The 18,984-nt window shown below is 40.5% G+C and overlaps 1 protein-coding gene across 1 annotated transcript in view; it reads right to left on the bottom strand.

The window, feature by feature from the left end:
* LOC107836405 (PR domain zinc finger protein 16-like) overlaps positions 1-18,984 on the bottom strand; it is a 207,726-nt gene that overhangs the window by 81,775 nt on the left and 106,967 nt on the right. The window contains exon 3 of the mRNA XM_016672088.1: positions 10,716-10,766. Coding sequence (XP_016527574.1) covers positions 10,716-10,766 — 51 coding nt within the window. The remainder of the gene's footprint in view (positions 1-10,715; positions 10,767-18,984) is intronic.

The following is an 18,984-nucleotide window of genomic DNA, read 5'->3' as shown; positions in this document are numbered from 1 at the left end:
ACCTAACCAAACAGAAGCACTTTCTGCTTTACCTGGGGCCGATCAAACTGTGACTCTCATTCCTCAGAGTGAAGCGAGTTAAGCAGACCAGTCTGAACACACGGCTCGCTTCACTTACCACTCTGATGCTAACAGCTCCCCCAGGACTTGTTGCTCATAGACACACTCTTACTGTCTCCTACCATCTCCCAATCATTCTCCCTAAGTTCCTCTAATTCATACCATTCTCTTTCTATTTTTTTCTCTGAATTTTTAAAATGTTTACTTTCCTTCCTAACTACCACGCGTGGACATACGGATAGATGGATGGATGGATGGATGGATGGATGTAGGGTGGGTGGTTGGAAAGGCAGGGCCTTTTTTTCACATGACCTTGTGTTGACGGGGCCAGCCCGCCCCCCCCCCCAACTACTCTCTGTCTCTCTTCCCCAGACGGGCTGTGTCTGTGACTGGCCTGGCAGCTCCAGCCTCTCTTGGGCATTCTGGCATTCCTCCCTGTCATGCCCCCCCGTCCCCCTGCCTCCGGCTGTCTCCTGCCCTCTGAACGGTTCCATCTTTACTGACTCTTGCTTTGACTCCATCTTTTGCCTGTCTAACTATCGGGACCCCTGATCCCGCTCGCAGCATCCTCGTTTCTTCTGTTTTTGTTTCATTAAGTCCTCGTTTTGGGTAGATTGAAGATGTGTTGCCTGAATAAGCAACACGAAAACGACACAAGTACATAAATGGCTTTTACAAAGTTGAATTAGAATTATATTATTGTTCATAAACTGTGCAATTATTTACTTATCTTGAATTTCGCATAAATATTCAGAACCAACTGAAGAATAGAGAAGAAAGCATCTTCTACACACACAATATAAACATGGCGTACGCACAAAGTGTGGTCTGAAACTGGTGTACGTTACTTTCCACGCATAGATTAAAAATGCGTGTATTAAAAACAAACTCTGACCCATATGTACGTTCATTTTTGAGACGGGGGAAAACTGGCGATGAGGTGATCTGCATCATGATTCCTCTCTGTAGCTTAATTTCACTCCATAACAAAACTTTAATCATAGATTGACTTTATCATAAGTACTCAAGATGGTTGTGTTGTTTACGCTTCCGCTGGTGAGCCGCATCTATACAAAAGAACCCTTAAAAAAGGCCTATTGGCTAAATTAAATATTAAATCAAAGTCCACACATTTCATCAGTTTTCCTCAGATGATCATCAGGGTGATGTTTACCACGGGTTAACACGCAAAATGTCAGAAAGTATGAAGCAATCAGACTGATCGCTTTGAACATGTGACACTTTTATGTAATTCTGCTCGACTGATGCACTGGTAATCCTGGAAGATCTTCCAAATGGAAGAATCATTAAGAAAATGTTAACTTTTTGGGCCTGATGCTGATGCATTCTTCCGCTACAACATGCAGGGAACAGTGGCTACCTCAAATCTTGACTTGTGAAGCATAAAATCTGTCAGGTGCTCTCATGAACACATGGAGTTTCTTTCTCTGGGAAATGTTTAAGTTGCAGGACCACACAACTGCATACCGTCACTCTCTCTGTGGCAACATCTGAATCCTTACCCTGTAATCACCAGTCCATGTTTTATTCAGTTCTGTATGCAGCTGCCTTTTAGTAATATGAAAAAACAAATCACAAAAATTTGGAACGTGCAACATTTCACTTAAACAGAATTAAGCGTAAGGATTAAAGACCTTAAAGGTCTTCAAGATCGTGTTTTTAATTCATGTGTTTATCGGAGATATGGAACAGCAATAAAATTAAGCTCTAGGTTTAATTTTAAGTAAGAAGGGAATCAACTGGCTCAATGTAATATGCTGGGCTCCCTTCAACAAGTTTAAATTATAAAACAAGGCCAACTAAATTTGATCCTGCTGCTTTGACGTTGCAGTGCATTGGTGTGTTTTATTAGCTCTGAAATAAATTAATTGTATTGTAAAGTAATAAAATTAAATGTGGGCTCATTTGGATTTTAAAGATTTAGACATGAGCTTAAATTGTCTTGTAAAGTGCCTTGAGAAGACGTTTGTCGAACTGAACTAAACTGAACCGAGCTGAAAGGAATCAAACTAAACAGAACTATGTCCATGTGAACTGAATAGAGTTACAAACTTAATTGAAATTAACTTAAATGGATTACACAGAGCTGGATTATAATTAGGAATGAATTCAATTGTACTTAATTGAACTGAACTAACTGTGATTTAAGTGAACAGAACTAAGTGGAGCAGTCTTGAAATATGAATTGAACTAAACAGACTCGAGTGAGTAGAGCAGAACTAACTTGAATCACAATTTTTAACTGAATTTATCTGATGGGAACTGAATGTAAATTAGCAAAACTAAACGAAAAGAACTGAATTAATTCAAACTGAACTGAATTACGTGCAGTTTACTTGATTTGAACTGATCTGAATTGAAATGAATTGAACACTGTGGTTTTGGTGCAATGTGACTCTCTAGGATTGCTGAGTGCAGATACAAAAAAATAAATAAATAAAAAAATGCAAGCTGCTGTGGCCTTTTTACATTTCTAGTGGCGTGTCATAACATAAAACGTGAACCACATATTTAAAGTCGCTATCTTGTTCATTGTAAGCACTCATTTCTGCCTTTACACTCTTATTGAATAAAAATCATTGCTTAAAAAAAACAAAAACGTTTTACTTCAAGTATTTTGAAGGATATTTTTATTAAAATGTGCAGTTTAGAAGGAAGCACCATAACCACAACACGTCTTAATACTGATGGGTGAAAAAAAAAATTAAAAAAAATGGAAGTGACTGTGTGTATGTCCGTGTGAGGAAACTCATATGACAGCCCCCACGACTGTCTATAACCCGTCTCCTTTTGTCGGGTGACCCCAGAGAATGTGGTGGGAACGGCCACTGAGAGAGAGATTATTTAGAGACAAAGAGTGCAAGAGCGAATGAGAGAAGATAGAAGGAGTGAAAAGGCCGAAGGGAAGAAAGAAAAGGATAGAGCGAGAGAGAGATGGGGGTCAGAGAGCCGGCTGATGTGAAAGTGCCTCTGATCACCTCGTGCTTCTCCTCCGCCCCCTCGCTCTGTCGCTCTCTATCTGTTCCACTCTTTCTTTCTTTCATTCCCACTTGAATTCCTCTCCCAGCGCTTCACTACGACGTGACGTTGGTTTTTGATCGACGATAACAACAGAGATGCGTCAGTGAAGGCCCACACACACGCACACGTACACACACACATGCATTCACACACAAGGACGCTGGATGTGCACACGAGTTAAAAGTGCCCAATGGAAGTTAAAAGTGGCACTCAAGGGAGCACATTCACACACACATGGCTGAACACACTTCCAACACAGGGCAGGCCTTTGAGTGAAAGCTGCTCACAAGGCATAATGACAGCATTCTGCAGAAACCATGGTCGGGACAGTTCCCACAGACAAGACAGGCAGCGAAAGAAAAAAAGACCATTTCTTTCTGTCTTCACCTCTCCTCCTACTCTCCACCTCCTCTTCAACAACCCTGACTTTGTTTGGAGCATGTGACCTGCCACCAATCAACCCTATTGGCTAAAAGAGGCTGGATACAAGGATACTCATTTTTACCAACAGCCTATACTTCAGCCAATATGCTTTTGTGCAAGGAGTTTCCCTAAGATGGCAGAAGCTTGCTTCATCTTGAATAGTAACCGTGAGACGCAGCCTCTGGGACTAATTCTTCTGCATTTATACTACATTAACTTTAAAACCCTCAAGTGTCCCTTACGTGAAAAATGTAACCTCCAGTGTCTCATGCATCCCTTACATGAAAAATGTACCCTCCAGTGTTGTCATACAGTTAAAATAACAAAAGAGATTTAATGATTCACGTGCCACTCGCACCCCATTCCTCCAAAAAGCCCCCAAACGGACACAAAACCTGGACGTCAAATCATGCCTGTCTTAACTTTCACGTCACTTTTTTTCCCCTGCCGTCAGAGCTGACACGATGCGGCGTTTCGCGGTGTACGTTGAAGGGGGTGACGGTGGGGTGATGGTGGTGGAAGCACCGGGTAAAGGGAGGCAAATGAAAACATGTCACTCAGGACCCATTAAAATGTAACCCTGCCTGGCAGAAGAAAGAGACTCGTCTCATCATTAAGTCATCTCGGGGCGAAGCAAAAACCGCAAATATTATTCCTTACACCCCCATGTCTCTCTTCCACACACTTGGACTCCACCAGTACTCACACATGCACATATAGTTGCATGTGTGAGTACTGGTGGTTTAGATGGAAGGAAAGGACAGCATGACTGGAGGTCCAGTGTGTTTGCTCACCATCTGAAAGTTACAAGAAGATGTTCGGATCCTTCAGATCACATTTGTTTTTCCAAAAATAATTACTCCCCATGTGCATTTTTTTTTTTTTTGTTTTTTTGTATGTCTTTCTGTCAGGTCAGCCGATCTAAAGCACGATCAGACCATGATTAGGTGGAGAACGTTCCATGTTCCTCCAAAAGGTTCCAAACCAATCAGCAGCTTCTTCTTCAAAGCTTATTACAGAAATGACCAGATGGAGAAGCATTCTTTTTGAGCAACTGTATTTGTTGCTTGTTAAAGTAGTAAAAACTGACTAAAATTATTAAAATCAGAGTGAATATCATTTATGCCACTAGTACAATCATGAAATGAGGCATGCACCTACAACTTTTTCTAAAAATGGTAACAGACTAACAAAGATCAACATGCATAATAAAAAGATTTGCATGCACGTGCGCACGTGTGTGTGTGTGTGTGTGTGTGTGTGCAACCATGGGGTGTGTGTAAGGTTCACTGTTATTGAAAATGACTTGCCCCTGCTGCACATGCTGGGGTGGCAGTGATTATAATATCCAGATAATCATTTCAAGCAAATTATTGTAATTATCAATCAATCATGGCCTATTTAAACAGGGTGAGGGAGGGAGAAGTGTGGTGCTGCTGGCAGAAGGTAAACTATGGCCTGAAGCGCTGGATCACTTCTGTGACCCATGAGCCTCCCTGTGTCCACATAATAGCCCTCATACATTTGGGGCCATTTATGCTGTGCATTTAGAGGCTCAATTCTCCAGCTTGATACTGAGGGAGTGGAGTTGGGAACCTCCTGGCTGCATTCGCAGTTGAGAGAAATATGTGAGTAAACTTCAGTGTATTCTGTTTGGAGCTTAAGTAGAACATTTTAAAGAAGTATATTCAGCCAGCCGTTCCCCAAAAATTATATCAGCCCATGAAATGTTATCCAGAGGACTTAATTGCTTTTTCAAGTCATGTTGTCAGGGAAGGGATTTTATTTGTGTGTAATTGAATATTAATCGAAGTCCAATGTTTCTGTGGAGGCCTTGTGAGTTTGTTTGTTGGACAACATCTATGAAGACCAAAAAACACAGCAGACTGGTCAGCGATGAAGTTGTGAAGAAATTTAAAGAAGGGTTTGAATATAACACTTAAAAATATACAAAACTGACAGAACGAATAAGGAAACATTAGTAACAGACGCAGGCAAAAGCACCTCGCGTCAACTCTGTCGAAGCTGGAAATATCCAGCAGCTCAGGTGAGAGAATCTGTCGATAAGAAACCCATTGGCCGTGCGCTCCACAAATCTCGCTGAGTTTATATTGGAAGACTGGGAGGAAGAAGAAATTGTTCAAAGAAATGGCTCCCATTAAAGTTTGCAGACTCAGCAAAAGTGTGAAAAAAGTTGTGAAAGAAACAGACACTGCTCGCCAACCATAATGCCGCATACCCTGTGGGGAAACATGGCGGTGGCAGCATCTTGAGCAAAAACAGGAAGCTAGTCAGATTTGATGCAACCGTGGATGAAGATAAATAGACAACAACCCTAAAAGAAATCATGTAGGAGTTTACGCAGACATCTCAGCCAATCTAATTTTTTAGTCTCTAGAAGTATAACGCTTATAAAGACATGCAAGCTTAACTTACTGCATGAACTGGGTTCTAACAAATAGTGAAAGATAGGGGGGGTGGAGGGTGTTAACACATGATACGTTTCTGATTTTTATTTGTAGCACAGTATCATAAAACATGTGCAGTTCTCCTTCTGCTACACAACTGTGCATTACCTTGTCTTGGTCCACCACAAATTGCATGTTACACCGAATTCAGTTGTAGTGCAGTAAGAAATATTTTTTTAAAGTATGTGAATACCTTTACAAGGTGCTACCCAATTCATACCAAATGTAAGATCTATTAAGGTATACAGCAAATAAACACTGTGCTGCCGATGATTACCGTCGAGGGCTTAATGGTAAGTAAAAGTGCTTTAGACACGACTACGTGGAATCAATGAATGGAGAAAACACGTCCCTCTTAAGTCAGACAAATCGCAGAAGAGGAACACAGCAGACAGGCGGCGGGACCTGATCGTCTCAAAGAGATATTACTCTGTATCTATTCACAGTAAATCCCCGATGAAAAGCGGCATGAATTGATTCGATCTCAGCGGTATTGAGAGTCGAATGAATGCGGCTCGAAGGGTAGAGACTGAGCAATTGCGAGAGAAGTAGATATATAAAGAGGGAGCGACAGATAGTAGCCTTCGGGTGAGAGATGATCGTCTTGGGAAAAAAGCAATCAGGGCTCATTGATTTTTCTCAGCTGCTTGAATAGAGGGTGTCTATCTGGAAGTCATTATCTGTCATCCGATCTGCCGGAGTGTTTACACGCGTTGGCGTGGACAGCAGCGCTCTTCTGAAGATGAGGATTAACACACAGGACAAACACACACACACACACGCACACACACACACACACACAGAGCATAGACTGTCCACTTTTTCTGCCCGTCCATGTAGCCTCGACTCTCAATTCCAAATCCAGGGATTCTTAAACAAAACTTTGGTCCTCCGATACCCCTGGCAGCTTTAACATCACACGTAACCTTCAGACTTAAGCGAATGCCCTGTGTGTGTCTGTAAAAATATACATGCGCAGGGTCTAGACAGCTAAACAGAAAGATAGTCTTGTTTTGTATAGCCAAACCAGACTAAATCAAACAATCCCTGATCCTATCACTAATAGCCACCGATAACAATCTTTAGCTCCAACAACACCGTCCTGTCTGCTTGAAAAGCAAGGAGGGATGAAATAAGTGGAAGAAGATGGAGGGAAGTAAACAGAGAGAGGATTCAGATAACAGACATTTTTCATTTTCTGACTGCGTGTGGCATGAAGATGCATAAAACTTTATTTTGCATGTGCCTAAGCCACAGAGGCTCAGAAAGCCCAGGGGCTTTACATTTCACAGACGGACATAAAAAGAGGAATATCTGCACACACACACACACACACGCACACACACACACACACACACACATGTTTGTGTTGCTATCTTTGTGGGGACTTTCCATTGACTTCCATTCATTTCTACAGCCTAAACCTTACCTTTACCCTTTTCCTAACCCTAACCATCACATACCTAACCCTAACCAACCAAAACTCAATTCATACCTTAGCCCTAACTCTGACCCCTGACCCAAAAACAGGGTTTCCCCTAGTGGGGACCAGGCTCAGGTCCCCACGAGGAGCGATTGGTCCCCACAACGTAGTATATGTCAGGAAAATCGTCCCCACAAGGTATTACAAACAAACGGGCACACACACACACACACACACACACACACACACACACACACACACACACAAACACTTAGCTCCGGAGGGCATTTCTGGGCAGCTTTCAGTAAGTGAGGCTGGAGAAGCTGGAGAGGTATTATCTTTGCTCCATTTTATCTGGTGCTTTATCTCAGACAGAGCCTCACATTTGGTTTTATTCTCTTCAGGCATGGGACAAACACCATGGCTGGCTTCATTTGTTTGTTAGGGTGATGAAATTCAGTTCTTCAGGTACCGGCTGCTTTTAAAGTAGCTTTCTCCAGAGCTTCTCACCGTGATGACAAAAGGTGGCTGATAACCGGTTACAGTATTTGGGAAATAACACACACACACAACCTTTACTTTTTCAGTAACATTAAAGTCAGCCAGGTTACAAAGTGAATTTCAGCCTATAAAGAAAACAAAAAACAAAACAAAACAAAAAAACATAAACACTATTTTTCAATATAAAAATGATTTAAAAATTAATCATGTCAGAGTACTATCCATTGACTGTCAGCACACATTTATATCTGCTGAAGTTAGTTTAAGCTTTTGTTGTGAGCGCTAGATAAAAAAAAACAAAAAAACACAAGAAATAAGCATGAATAACTCATTATAACACACATGCACCTTTAAGCAATAAACTGGTTTATTTGCGAGCTGCAACTCAATTAACTTTGAGTCTTAATCAAGTGCCACAATGGTAGCGAGACAGTGGAGAAAGATGGAGTCAGTGTTGCCGCCCCTGTTGCTGTGTTTGTGAGCGCCTGCCTGTGGATGAATGAGTCATGTCATACGAAATGGCTCATGGATAATTTCATTCATATTCATAACAAGCATGTGGTCTGCCACCGCCCATCGAGGCCCCACCACAACTCACACTCTGCATAATGAGATACAGCCAGTGTGTCTTCACTTACGGCTGGCAGGCGTACAGTAAGTCTATGTTTCCGGTAAGGACATGCAGAGTGCAACTCTTGCGCTGCTGCTATGTGACAATTATCAATGCTTATGACAGTGCGACTGAAGTGAATGCTTTAGGGAATACATGTGGAAGGTGGTGAGGTTAGTTTATGAAACCAAGTAGGTTTTTCCACATTGCACAAAATGTGGGGAACTCCAAACAGCCTAAAACAGCTGTGGTCAGCTCTTAAAATAAGCTCATTGACTAATGTAGGATTTCACATCAACCAAGCAGTCGGTGATTTACATGCTGGTCTGCCTGTTTATACAAGGAGCAGCAAGACCCTTGACCTAAAATGCAAATGATAAAATTTAAGTGATTTTGTTTTTCCAAAGTCGGATTTGTTGCAGCCGTAAATTAAAGTTGGAGTGAGTGTAAGCTTATGTTTAGCTCACAAGGCATCTTCGCAGCCCAACCACTGTTTTGACTTTCATCTGCTGCTGTGGTCAAATCGCACAGTCTCGTAAAAAAATCCAAAAATAATTTTGGCACAGTTTACCCCCTTTCTGTCATGGTAATTTATAGTGTCTTGCAAGTCTTGAGTCTTTCAGATGTCACAACTTTATGTGTAATTTGCTGGGATTTTATGTGATACCGATTATGAAATGAAAAAAAGACACATGGATTTTTTTTTTTTTTTGCAAATAAATGTAATGCATTCATTGATTCAATCCGACCTATCCCAATGCTGCACATCTAAAGGCTGACAGCATCTGAGCTGAGTAATTTCCATACCCTGCCACAAACTTTCTTTTGTGTTTAAGTCTGGAGTTTGAGTCATCCCATTCAAACACATGAATATGTTTACATCTAAACCACTCCATTGTAGCTCTGACTCTACGTTTTAGGGTTATAGTCATTTTTGGAGCTCTGCTACTGTTGCAAGTCTTTTGCAGCTTCTAACAAATTTTCTTCCAGGAATTGCTGTGTGTTTAGTTTCATCTATGTCGCCATCAACTCTGGCCAACTTCTTTATCCCTGCAGCACAATGCTGCACACATGGTGGTGAATGGAGTTGCCACCACACGTAGCAAATTTCCTGGCATTTAGTTCTGATGCCATTTAATCAGAGGATCATTTTGTTAAATTTCCAAATTTGAAATGGGACTTCTTATGTCAGTTTGTAGAGTTTTCCTTTTGACAGATTACCACACCAGAGCTGTGAAGATGTGCAGCTCTCCCAGAGACACCATGAATTATTTTGGCTCCTTTTCTTATTACCAAACTTTGACCAGCATAAGTTTAGGTGGACACTCATGCCTTCAAGTGCATGTGGTTGTACTCTGACATTTTTAAAGCTTGTAATATTCTTTTATAAACTGAACTTCTCCAAAGTGTTCTTTCTGGTTTGTTTCATTTTTATTATTTGTAAAAATAAATAAACAAATATATGTCATTCACATATTATTATTATTATTTTTTTTACTCGCCATCACATAAATTGCAAGAAATTACAATAAAATATATTCTTGTAACATGACAAAATATAAGGAAGGTCAGGGGTATTCAAGGCAGCGCGAGATTAATCAGTTAATGCTTAAAAGAATACGATTTTTTTTTTTTTTTGGTGTCCCTGCGACATAAGTTATTGTTGCGTTTCATTTAACCTTCAGTTCAAATCCCCTCTTCTGTCATTAACTCAAGTTGGAGCTGTGCCTGCATACTTTCAGCATTTCCCAGAAAGTTCCTCCTCGGTGTGCCCTCTGCAGCGGCCATTGTTCTTTCATGGACCATTAGATGGACATGAACTCTCTCACCGTCGTGTTTTGACCCGGTGACACTGGCCGTAAAAACAAACTGCACTGCCTCTTCAATAAATTCATCACCTCATAAAGTGGTCAGTGACTGGTCAATGAGACGTGTCGGTCACAGCGCGTGCATTAGTCAAGAGGGGACTTATTAGATCACAGATCACTGCAGGTCCTTTCTGATAAGCAAGGCTTATTAGATACGTAATTGCTCACTGACAAATAGCACAAAATCTAAACGCTGGACTTGGATTTTATTTATAGACGCAGTATCGATCGTCTAGGAAAAATATCACAGTTGCTAGGAAAAATAAAAGATGTAGACAAAGGGCTTGAAAAACAGTAGAGAAAGATGGTGATTATCCTACCTTTTTGATGCAGCTGTCTGGGGAGTCATCTTCATGGTCGTTTATCATCTGCTGTAAAAAAAAAAAAGAAAGAAAAGAAAAAAAAAACAGAAACATATATTCATAATTAAATTTTTGACACCAAGACCACATATTTTTTGTTCCACATTTATCACAAAATCATGCAGCTCTGAATTTTCCCCGAGAAGAAATCTGCCTGAAGATGCATTAAAACCACGTGATAGATTCCGGCTCTTGAGAGGCCCTCAGTCTGTTCCTACAGCCGACGCCGCTCGATGACAAAAGCGAGGCGTGTTCATAGTTCATCACACAAACCCGGCGGGATACAAATATAAAGGAAGACATCTCATAATGGGGCAAGAGGTCGCCAAAACACAACCAGAAGCAAAACACAACATGAAGCGCGTTTGAATGAATGAGTTCCCCACAGTTGATGTTAATTCCTGGCTTCGGCGTGGCGGGGAAGTTCACTGAGAACATATTCGTCAGTGAGAGTGTGCATAATTAAGCCTTCAAGCAATATTTACAAGGGGGCAGATGGGTGGCAGAATGCTCCCAGTGTCTGCCAGAGGAAATGAAGGAAGTGGGGGCATGATGAAGAGACGGGGTGGCCCCTGCTGCAATGAGTTGGTGTTTCACGCAGTGGAAAGCTAGAGTATCCACTCCTCTGCTCGTCTCTGTCCCGACAGGGATCGGGAAAGAGATGCCGACTGTTCAGAGCGGACTTACGTGGGGGATCGGTAAACTGAGTTTAAGTGAAATTGCGTCTAAATCTTTCTCCACACAGCGCATTTGGGCCTTGCCTTTCCTGCACCATATCCTCCCCATCTGCCCTTTAACAGTAGACCGGTTGTATGGGCGTTGTGACAGGACTGTTAGCCTTTATATTAGAGCTGACATATTAAAAGTTTGTATTTCCTTAACCAGTGTGGTCCACCATGATTGGGAAAGAGACATTTATCTGTTGTGGAATCTCCCATAGAGACTATGGGGCTATTCTTTAAATTCTGCCATACAGTAACGTCTTTTTATGTGAGAGCAAGGCCTCAATTTATAGTAAATTATTATGATCTGTGTGTATGATCTCAAGGTTGTGCACGCCCCATTGAATCTCTAGAGAAAAGTGTTTGTAACTTTGTCCAGACTGGTAAAGCTATTGGAAAACATAGTGGCACAAAAACAGTTTATTCTATCCTCTTGCTTAAAACCAAACATGTGTTGAGTTGAAACCCTGTTCTCCACCTACTCACTGCACATCTAACGCATTGAAGATTCATATTTCTCCTTGAAATCTCAGTGTTTTACATAATATCTACATAGAAAAATGTATCTTTAACAAACTAAGCCACAAATTGTTAAAGGTGCGTCACCTGACAAAAGTTTTCTGTCATCTTTTTGGATACAGCAGCACTCTGTAAGATTATTTGAAGAAGCTCTCAGCTGTTCAAATATGAAATATTGGTACAGATTAGAGCATCCTCCAGAATCCCTGCTTCATCTTGAAGATTTCCAATGAAGTATAAAATAATTAAGATAAATTAATCCTTTTATCCCAAGGATAAAGTGTACTTCTTTCTTTTTTTTTAACCAAATCTTTCATTTGAGTTACTTTATCACATATGGAAATTATTATTGACTGGAGTATATTCCTTCAATTTAGACCAGCAAACATACTTGATTTCAAGTATGTTTCAATTACAATAATTGTAATTCAATTATTGTAGTTGAAAAAATTGGTAATATTGCCATTTCAAAGTGCTGCTTTTGCTGCAATATTATTTGAACTTGACTGATTTTCACTATTTTTTTTACCCGCTTCCTACATAGTTATCAGTGACTGATGGGTAAACAAGAGTGATATGGACATAGTGATCATAACAAAAGAAATGGAAAAAAAATAAGGGAATGTGGGTCTAATTGACCAACATCATCAATTAAATTGCCATATTGTTTTTACAAACTCACTAGTGTCACAGTTACCAATCACTTGGTGACCATTTGGTGTCTTTGAACCTTTAACTGGTAACCCATCATGCTTTTTTCCCCTAAGTGAGGTGTATGTGTCTCTTTATGAGTCAGCACATGGTTAGCAGAATCTCCTTGTCTAAATTTTCCAAAATCTATGTCAGAGCAGCAGTTAAGTTTTTAAGACAGCTGGAAAACAAATTTGAAAGAGAACCCAAGTTAGTTCCTTTACCAAAGCTTAGTAAAGAGGTAGGTAACAGCCGTAAAACAAAAACCTTCAAAATATTGAAAACAATTAATTCACATCTTCCTGACTGTTTGCTTACTTTTCCTTTGTCATATTCAACCCACCAATCTGTAAACTTTAGCATTTTTTTTTCCATTTTTTTCAGGGTAGCTATACATTACACATTCCTCAGCTGTTGAAAACATTTTCATATGACAACTAGAAAAAAAAATGCATTCGTGTTTCTGGTCTGGAAACGAAGCAAATAAATAGGAAGGGGAAACATGGGAATGCCATTGACGGTAACATGGAGACAGTACGTAGGAGAAAACGGGGCTGGGGTTGGCTTCTGTTTCTTGTAATGCACCAAGCCAGCTGTAACAGTTTACAAAATGAACAGCTTGGCTGGGTCATCTAAAATGCTACCAGGCGCTCAACAACTATACAACAATTTCTGCCTCCAACCCCCGAACACACACACACACACACACAGAGTATCCGACTCTACTTAGCTGCATGCTGAGTGTAAATATGTGTATGTGTATCAAATTGTTCAAGAGTAACATAAAACTCCACAAGTCATGCAAGCAGGCATGAGTGGTTACTCTGATGCCCTAATGTGTTTCAGCTTTAGGTGGTCCAGTGAGTGCTGTGTGGGCATTCAGTTCTCCAAACCTCAGGTTGCTGAGCTCATTGTAAGACATTAACTAATTGTGACACTTTCTGACCATGACATAAATGAAGTTTTGATCAAAGCCATTCAAAACAGCGGAGAAGTGACCAAATGACAAGCAAAGGCATCGCCAAAGACGTTGATGGAATTAACACGAGGTCAGGTTGGGACGGTTTTTGACCGTAGTTGACTGCAGATACATACAGATGCACAAGTGACACAAACACCAACAATGAATCTTCTGCCCTTGCAGCACAACCAGCTAATTAGCTATGGAAAATCTGATTGGCCACAGACGACAGAGCAATGATTTATAGCACGTGTCAACGTCTCCTCAAAGTGACTTTTCCTCTGGGGTGGCGAGACGGGTCCAAATACAGACCAGCCTATGTTGAGACGGATAGATTTTCCACTACACAGAGGGAGGGTAAATTGTCCATTTGTTCTGTATCTAGCTGGCTAAATGCTGACATGTCAATATGTCTTATGGAAAAGAAAAAAAATACTGAAGTGAGGGTAATTAGACAGAGTGTGTAAATGTGTGTCTGGGCACACAGCTTCTCTCGCTGGCCCACATGACCTCAAATGTAAACAAATCTAGACGTGGCTCGATGAAAGTGCAGCCACCTGCAGAATCCTTCCACTGAGAGTTGTACAGACCCTCTTTGGGAACCCGATTTTACCAGCTTGTGTTTTTGTATCTCATCATGTCTGCGGTGTGAGCTTACACACTGGGCATCGGAGATGGAAAACCCCGCCATGCTATGAAGCATTATTAGTGCTTCATAGGACACCTTTTGTTGTAGGACATGGTCAGGAGTTAGTTTTTTTTTTCTTCTTCTTCTTTCAGAACCGTTTTAGGGCCATACCTGTTGCTGATGACTAAGCAGACAAATGGAAACACAGTCTGCAGAAAGACACTCGCTGAAAACACTGAACTCACTGTTTTTACAAGGAATGTCGGAGCATAAAGCATACACGTGAAAGCGAAATTGGTCAGAATCTTCTATGCAGAAAAAGCAAAGCAACCCTCAGAGAAGTCTCTATTTAGGCCCCGTTTAGAAAGGGAAGCAGCTAGTTTTGCATACTCAGCTAAAATGAATCATTGAAAGCATAGAAACAAAAGAACACAAGGAGGTCAGAACTTGCTCATCATCAGCCAGAGATGAGAGAGAGACGAAGACGAGGGTCCCACTTGGAGGTTTTGTGCCATAGGAAAATGTAAGTCTCCTGTTGCCAAAAACAATTCTCCTCGCCTCCAGATAATGTGAGGCAATACAGCAGCATGGCCGAATAGATGGTTGTGGATGTCACAAAGCCGCAAGTTTCCAAAAAGAACCAGCAGCAAGCAAACCTCAAGGCTTGAATCGGGGCCCTGACTGACAACTCATTGGCTGCAAGAGCCACACCAAGAAAGCCACAAATTGAAAGTTTTGCTACACATTTATTGGGAACTTTTGCAGCGTCTTGGCCCATTGACAGACCTTCATTGTGGTGGCAATGCCTTGGAAGGGTCATTGATCTTTTTGACATATAGATGGGAGAGGAAGCGGTCTTTCACAATGGGTTGTGTTGAATAATAAACTGCACAGAAAGTCAATTTGTGTCAAAAGCAAAGCGAGAAAAACACACACACACACACACAAAATGCAAGGGAAGAATTTAGTTTCTCATCGCTGACGACCTTTGAAATAGGAGGCAACCATTATGTCAAACATAATCGCAACAAATGGATCTGACTGCTAGATACTGGCAAGATCGGTGCACTTCCAATCAATAAAACAACACCAATGACCCCATAAAAGGAAGAAAAAGAAAAAGAAAAACAAGTCTACAGTATGTTTTGCCTATAGTTTCTTGCTATCAAATCAAATCCCCCTGATAACAAACCTTTTACACTGACTTGCCAGAGACCGCTTGACTGGGGATACATGTCTGATTCGGTGCGCCTTTTAGCATTAAGTCAGATAGTGTCTGCTCGTGGCTCCACGTCTTTTCTCAGGCATGTCCTTTAAAAGGGTGTAAAATAAAGCTATTTTTGGACTTCCCTGAGATAGGGCGTTTGCCAGCTAACCCAAAGCAAGACCTGGACTATGGCTGCTTGAAAACATGCCACAACAATGAGGTTTCTCACAGAGATTAAGAAGCGAAGTGAGAAGACTAAGGCATGATAAGGTAAAGAAAAGGGCTGAAATTTGCACCACTAAATGGTAGGAAGTTGGGCGTCCATCAAACCGAATGTATCTGTGATTACTTCAATAGTTGGGAAACTTGTGGGGACTTTTGCCAAGGCAAACCTTAAAGAGTGTAGGAAACTTTCACACTCCGTCTTCTGATAGTTATCACAAGTAATAATTTTCCAAACTGGTACTAATATAATCACTGATTACGTAGTGTTGTTTTTAGTTTCTTGGGAATTTTCTTAGGGGAACCCAATGTTGTTTGCCGGTAGAAGCAAAAGGAAGATCAGATTTGGCAAAATTTTTATTACACTGCAAAAAAAAAAAAAAATAGGTAACTCTGTTACCCAACCTTGCATCCAGATGGGTCTGGGTGCGGCCTGCGACGGAGCTCTGCACTGTCGGTCGGTGAGATAGAGCTTAGTGCACAAAGGTTAGATTTGGAAGACAAACAGTCAGAACTATTGTGCGACTCTGGAAAGTCATGGCCACTTGTCAAATACAAGCAGCTAATATTTACAGAACAAGCTTTGACCCCGTATGTCCCCAGAGTCTTTGTGTGATTTATTAAGAAAATGCCATAGTGAAATATCCCGGCAGGGCTTGCATTGACCCCAGACGGGCTTGTCTCATCATTTCAGGATCCTGCATGATTCACAGGTCTTGCACAGACACGTAATTCGGTGTCAAACATTTGGCATTCATGTGTAAATCAAATATTTGCATTCATACACCCGACAATTGAAGAGTTAGAATGATTTCCATCAGAGGAATGTGATGTTACAAATTGAAGTTTGCACTTCCTCAGCAAACCTTGGGAAAGACGTTCACTTACATGAGAAGAGATCGAGAGGAATGCAAAAATAAGAGATGGCGGGAGGAGGAGAGAAAAGGATATTGCAAATTTATTAAGAGGGTCGTATTTTCATGGGAGCCGCGTGCAATCATCCATCACCAAACGTCCTTACCCTTTTAAGGCAGCTGATTCAGAACCTACTATTGACAGAAGCGTGCAGATAAATTATCTACTTGGCCTCCACTTTATTGATAAGTCATTTGGGGAGATGATCAGTAATAATCATAAGTGAATAAGGGTGGACTCATAGATCTTCTGCTAGCAGATGTTATGACATCTGCAAGGTTGAAGTCCAATAAATTACCCTACTTTTGGACTAAGAGGATTGCCTACGCAGCATCGGCACAGGCCGTAGCGTGCCGTTCGAGTGATGATATATCGCATCTCGCCTCTTCATTTTGATAAAAGTTGACATTTATTGACACATGGCTGCAGAGAAAAATAATAATAATATTGCTTTATTTCTCATGACCTCTATTACATCCATGACACATATTGCCTCTTAGCAAGCAGGAGGTTATGGTTCTGAGATTTAAGGTCTTGACTTTGGGTCAGATGGATCCAATCAAAGGTCACACAGTGTCAGCTTTTCATTTCTCACTCCTCATCTAAGCAAGATGTTTATGCATCCATTGCATAAATGAATGTCTGGATTTATGCACTGCATAAATCAGCTCCTGAGTCCTCCGCATTTAATGTCAGGACAAAAGTCTTTCACTATTATCAATACAAATCTCAAATTTAAAGCAAGAGTGTTATTTAGCCAATTGAATATGACACAAACAGAGACGGTGGGGTCTCTTTATGTGTGAGGATTTTTCTGGTCAGCAACCCCAGAAATGTTGCTTAACAATTGACAACTGACAGATAAACTGGAAATTGTCTATCAGTCAGACAATATCATTTGCACATTTTTCCCCCCACAGACAAAAGGGATTTGTCAGGTTTTCATCTCTTGACAGATGTGGAAAATCTTAATAGACAAAAAGCAAATTAGGACAAATATATATATGTATTTTTTATTTAGTCTTGTTTTTTTAACTGACTTCAAGCTATAACCTATGCTGTGTGTGCTTCGTGGTCAGACATCCTCCTGAAAGTCCATGCTGTGGTTTCGATGCATTTTTTGGGATCACATGCAGTTATTCACACATACATAGAAAGAGTTTGGGCGCAGGGCCAAACATAGGATAAAAAGTCTCAAGTGGCTTTGAGGCTAAGTGCAGCAACATATGGGTTAGTGGATAAGACAACCAGGGCCTTTCTTCAATATTCTGAGGGTTTACGCCGAGGTCAGTTCCTGTGATGCCACTATTACAATGCTGGAGAAGGCAAAAGCTGTGAGGATTGTCTCACCAATGAGATTTCTCCTGCAAATACACAAACACGACTGACCTGGACCGGACTGAATATTCATATCTGTTGATCTTTTAAAATTTGTCGCATTATACCCCAAACTTTGATATATTTTTGGGAAGATTTTATGTAACATTAAATGCAGCACAAGTTTGAGAACTGAGGAAAAAAAAGAGTACCTTTTTTTTTGGTTGTTTTTAAAAATTAAAATTTAATAATTGTGATGTACAATTGTTCCATGACAAGAATTTAAAATTTTAGCCTATTCTTTCTTTTTTTTTTTTTTTTTAAAAGGTGTTTGAGGAAATTCATGCAGTCGTGATCAAAAATGTGTTTTTACCCGACAGTGTCGCACGCAAGTAAAAAGCCTGGATTTTTTTTTTTTTTCTTTTCATAAAGATAATATCGAGAGCTCTTACAACTCACGTCCACGATATAAATACCAGAAAATAATAATGTTGGCCTAATTGTCCTGATGGGTGCTATTAGGCTGTGTATTATTTTGAGAATTACTTTCTGATACAGCACAGAAAAGCGTTTGTGTTAAACAAATGGACCGTAACTGGTGAACTGTTTATCCCCATGATTTCCTTTGGTGGCCCATCAGATTATTTGCACAGTGGAAACATATAAAGACCAGAGTAGTTAGGCCAGCTGCTACTGCCAACAGAGATTGTCTGGTGATACTGGCCCTAAATGGTTTCTCTAGCTGTTACGACAATGGATTTTGCAATGCTCTTTTACAAAGTAAAAAAAAAAAAAAAAGAAAACAATTCTGATTACCAAATGCATATAATCACATTTGAATTATGATGACTGCTCATTTTTTTAGGTTTCTTAAATCCAACAGCAATTAAGTGATTGCACTGTTGAATTTATTCCAAACAACTGCACAAAGCCTTCCACTGTTTCCCTGAGACAATAACCAAATAATAAGGGACAAAGTTATAACTCTCTTTTTCTGATATTTGCTGAAGTAAAAAGTAAATTGACACAAAATTCATTATATATAT

Source organism: Poecilia formosa, unplaced genomic scaffold (assembly GCF_000485575.1).
Source record: "Poecilia formosa unplaced genomic scaffold, Poecilia_formosa-5.1.2 Scaffold56, whole genome shotgun sequence".
In the NCBI taxonomy this organism is placed as follows: domain Eukaryota; kingdom Metazoa; phylum Chordata; class Actinopteri; order Cyprinodontiformes; family Poeciliidae; genus Poecilia; species Poecilia formosa.
Note: the sequence above shows the minus strand (reverse complement) of the source record. Positions and strands in the feature narration are given on the sequence as shown.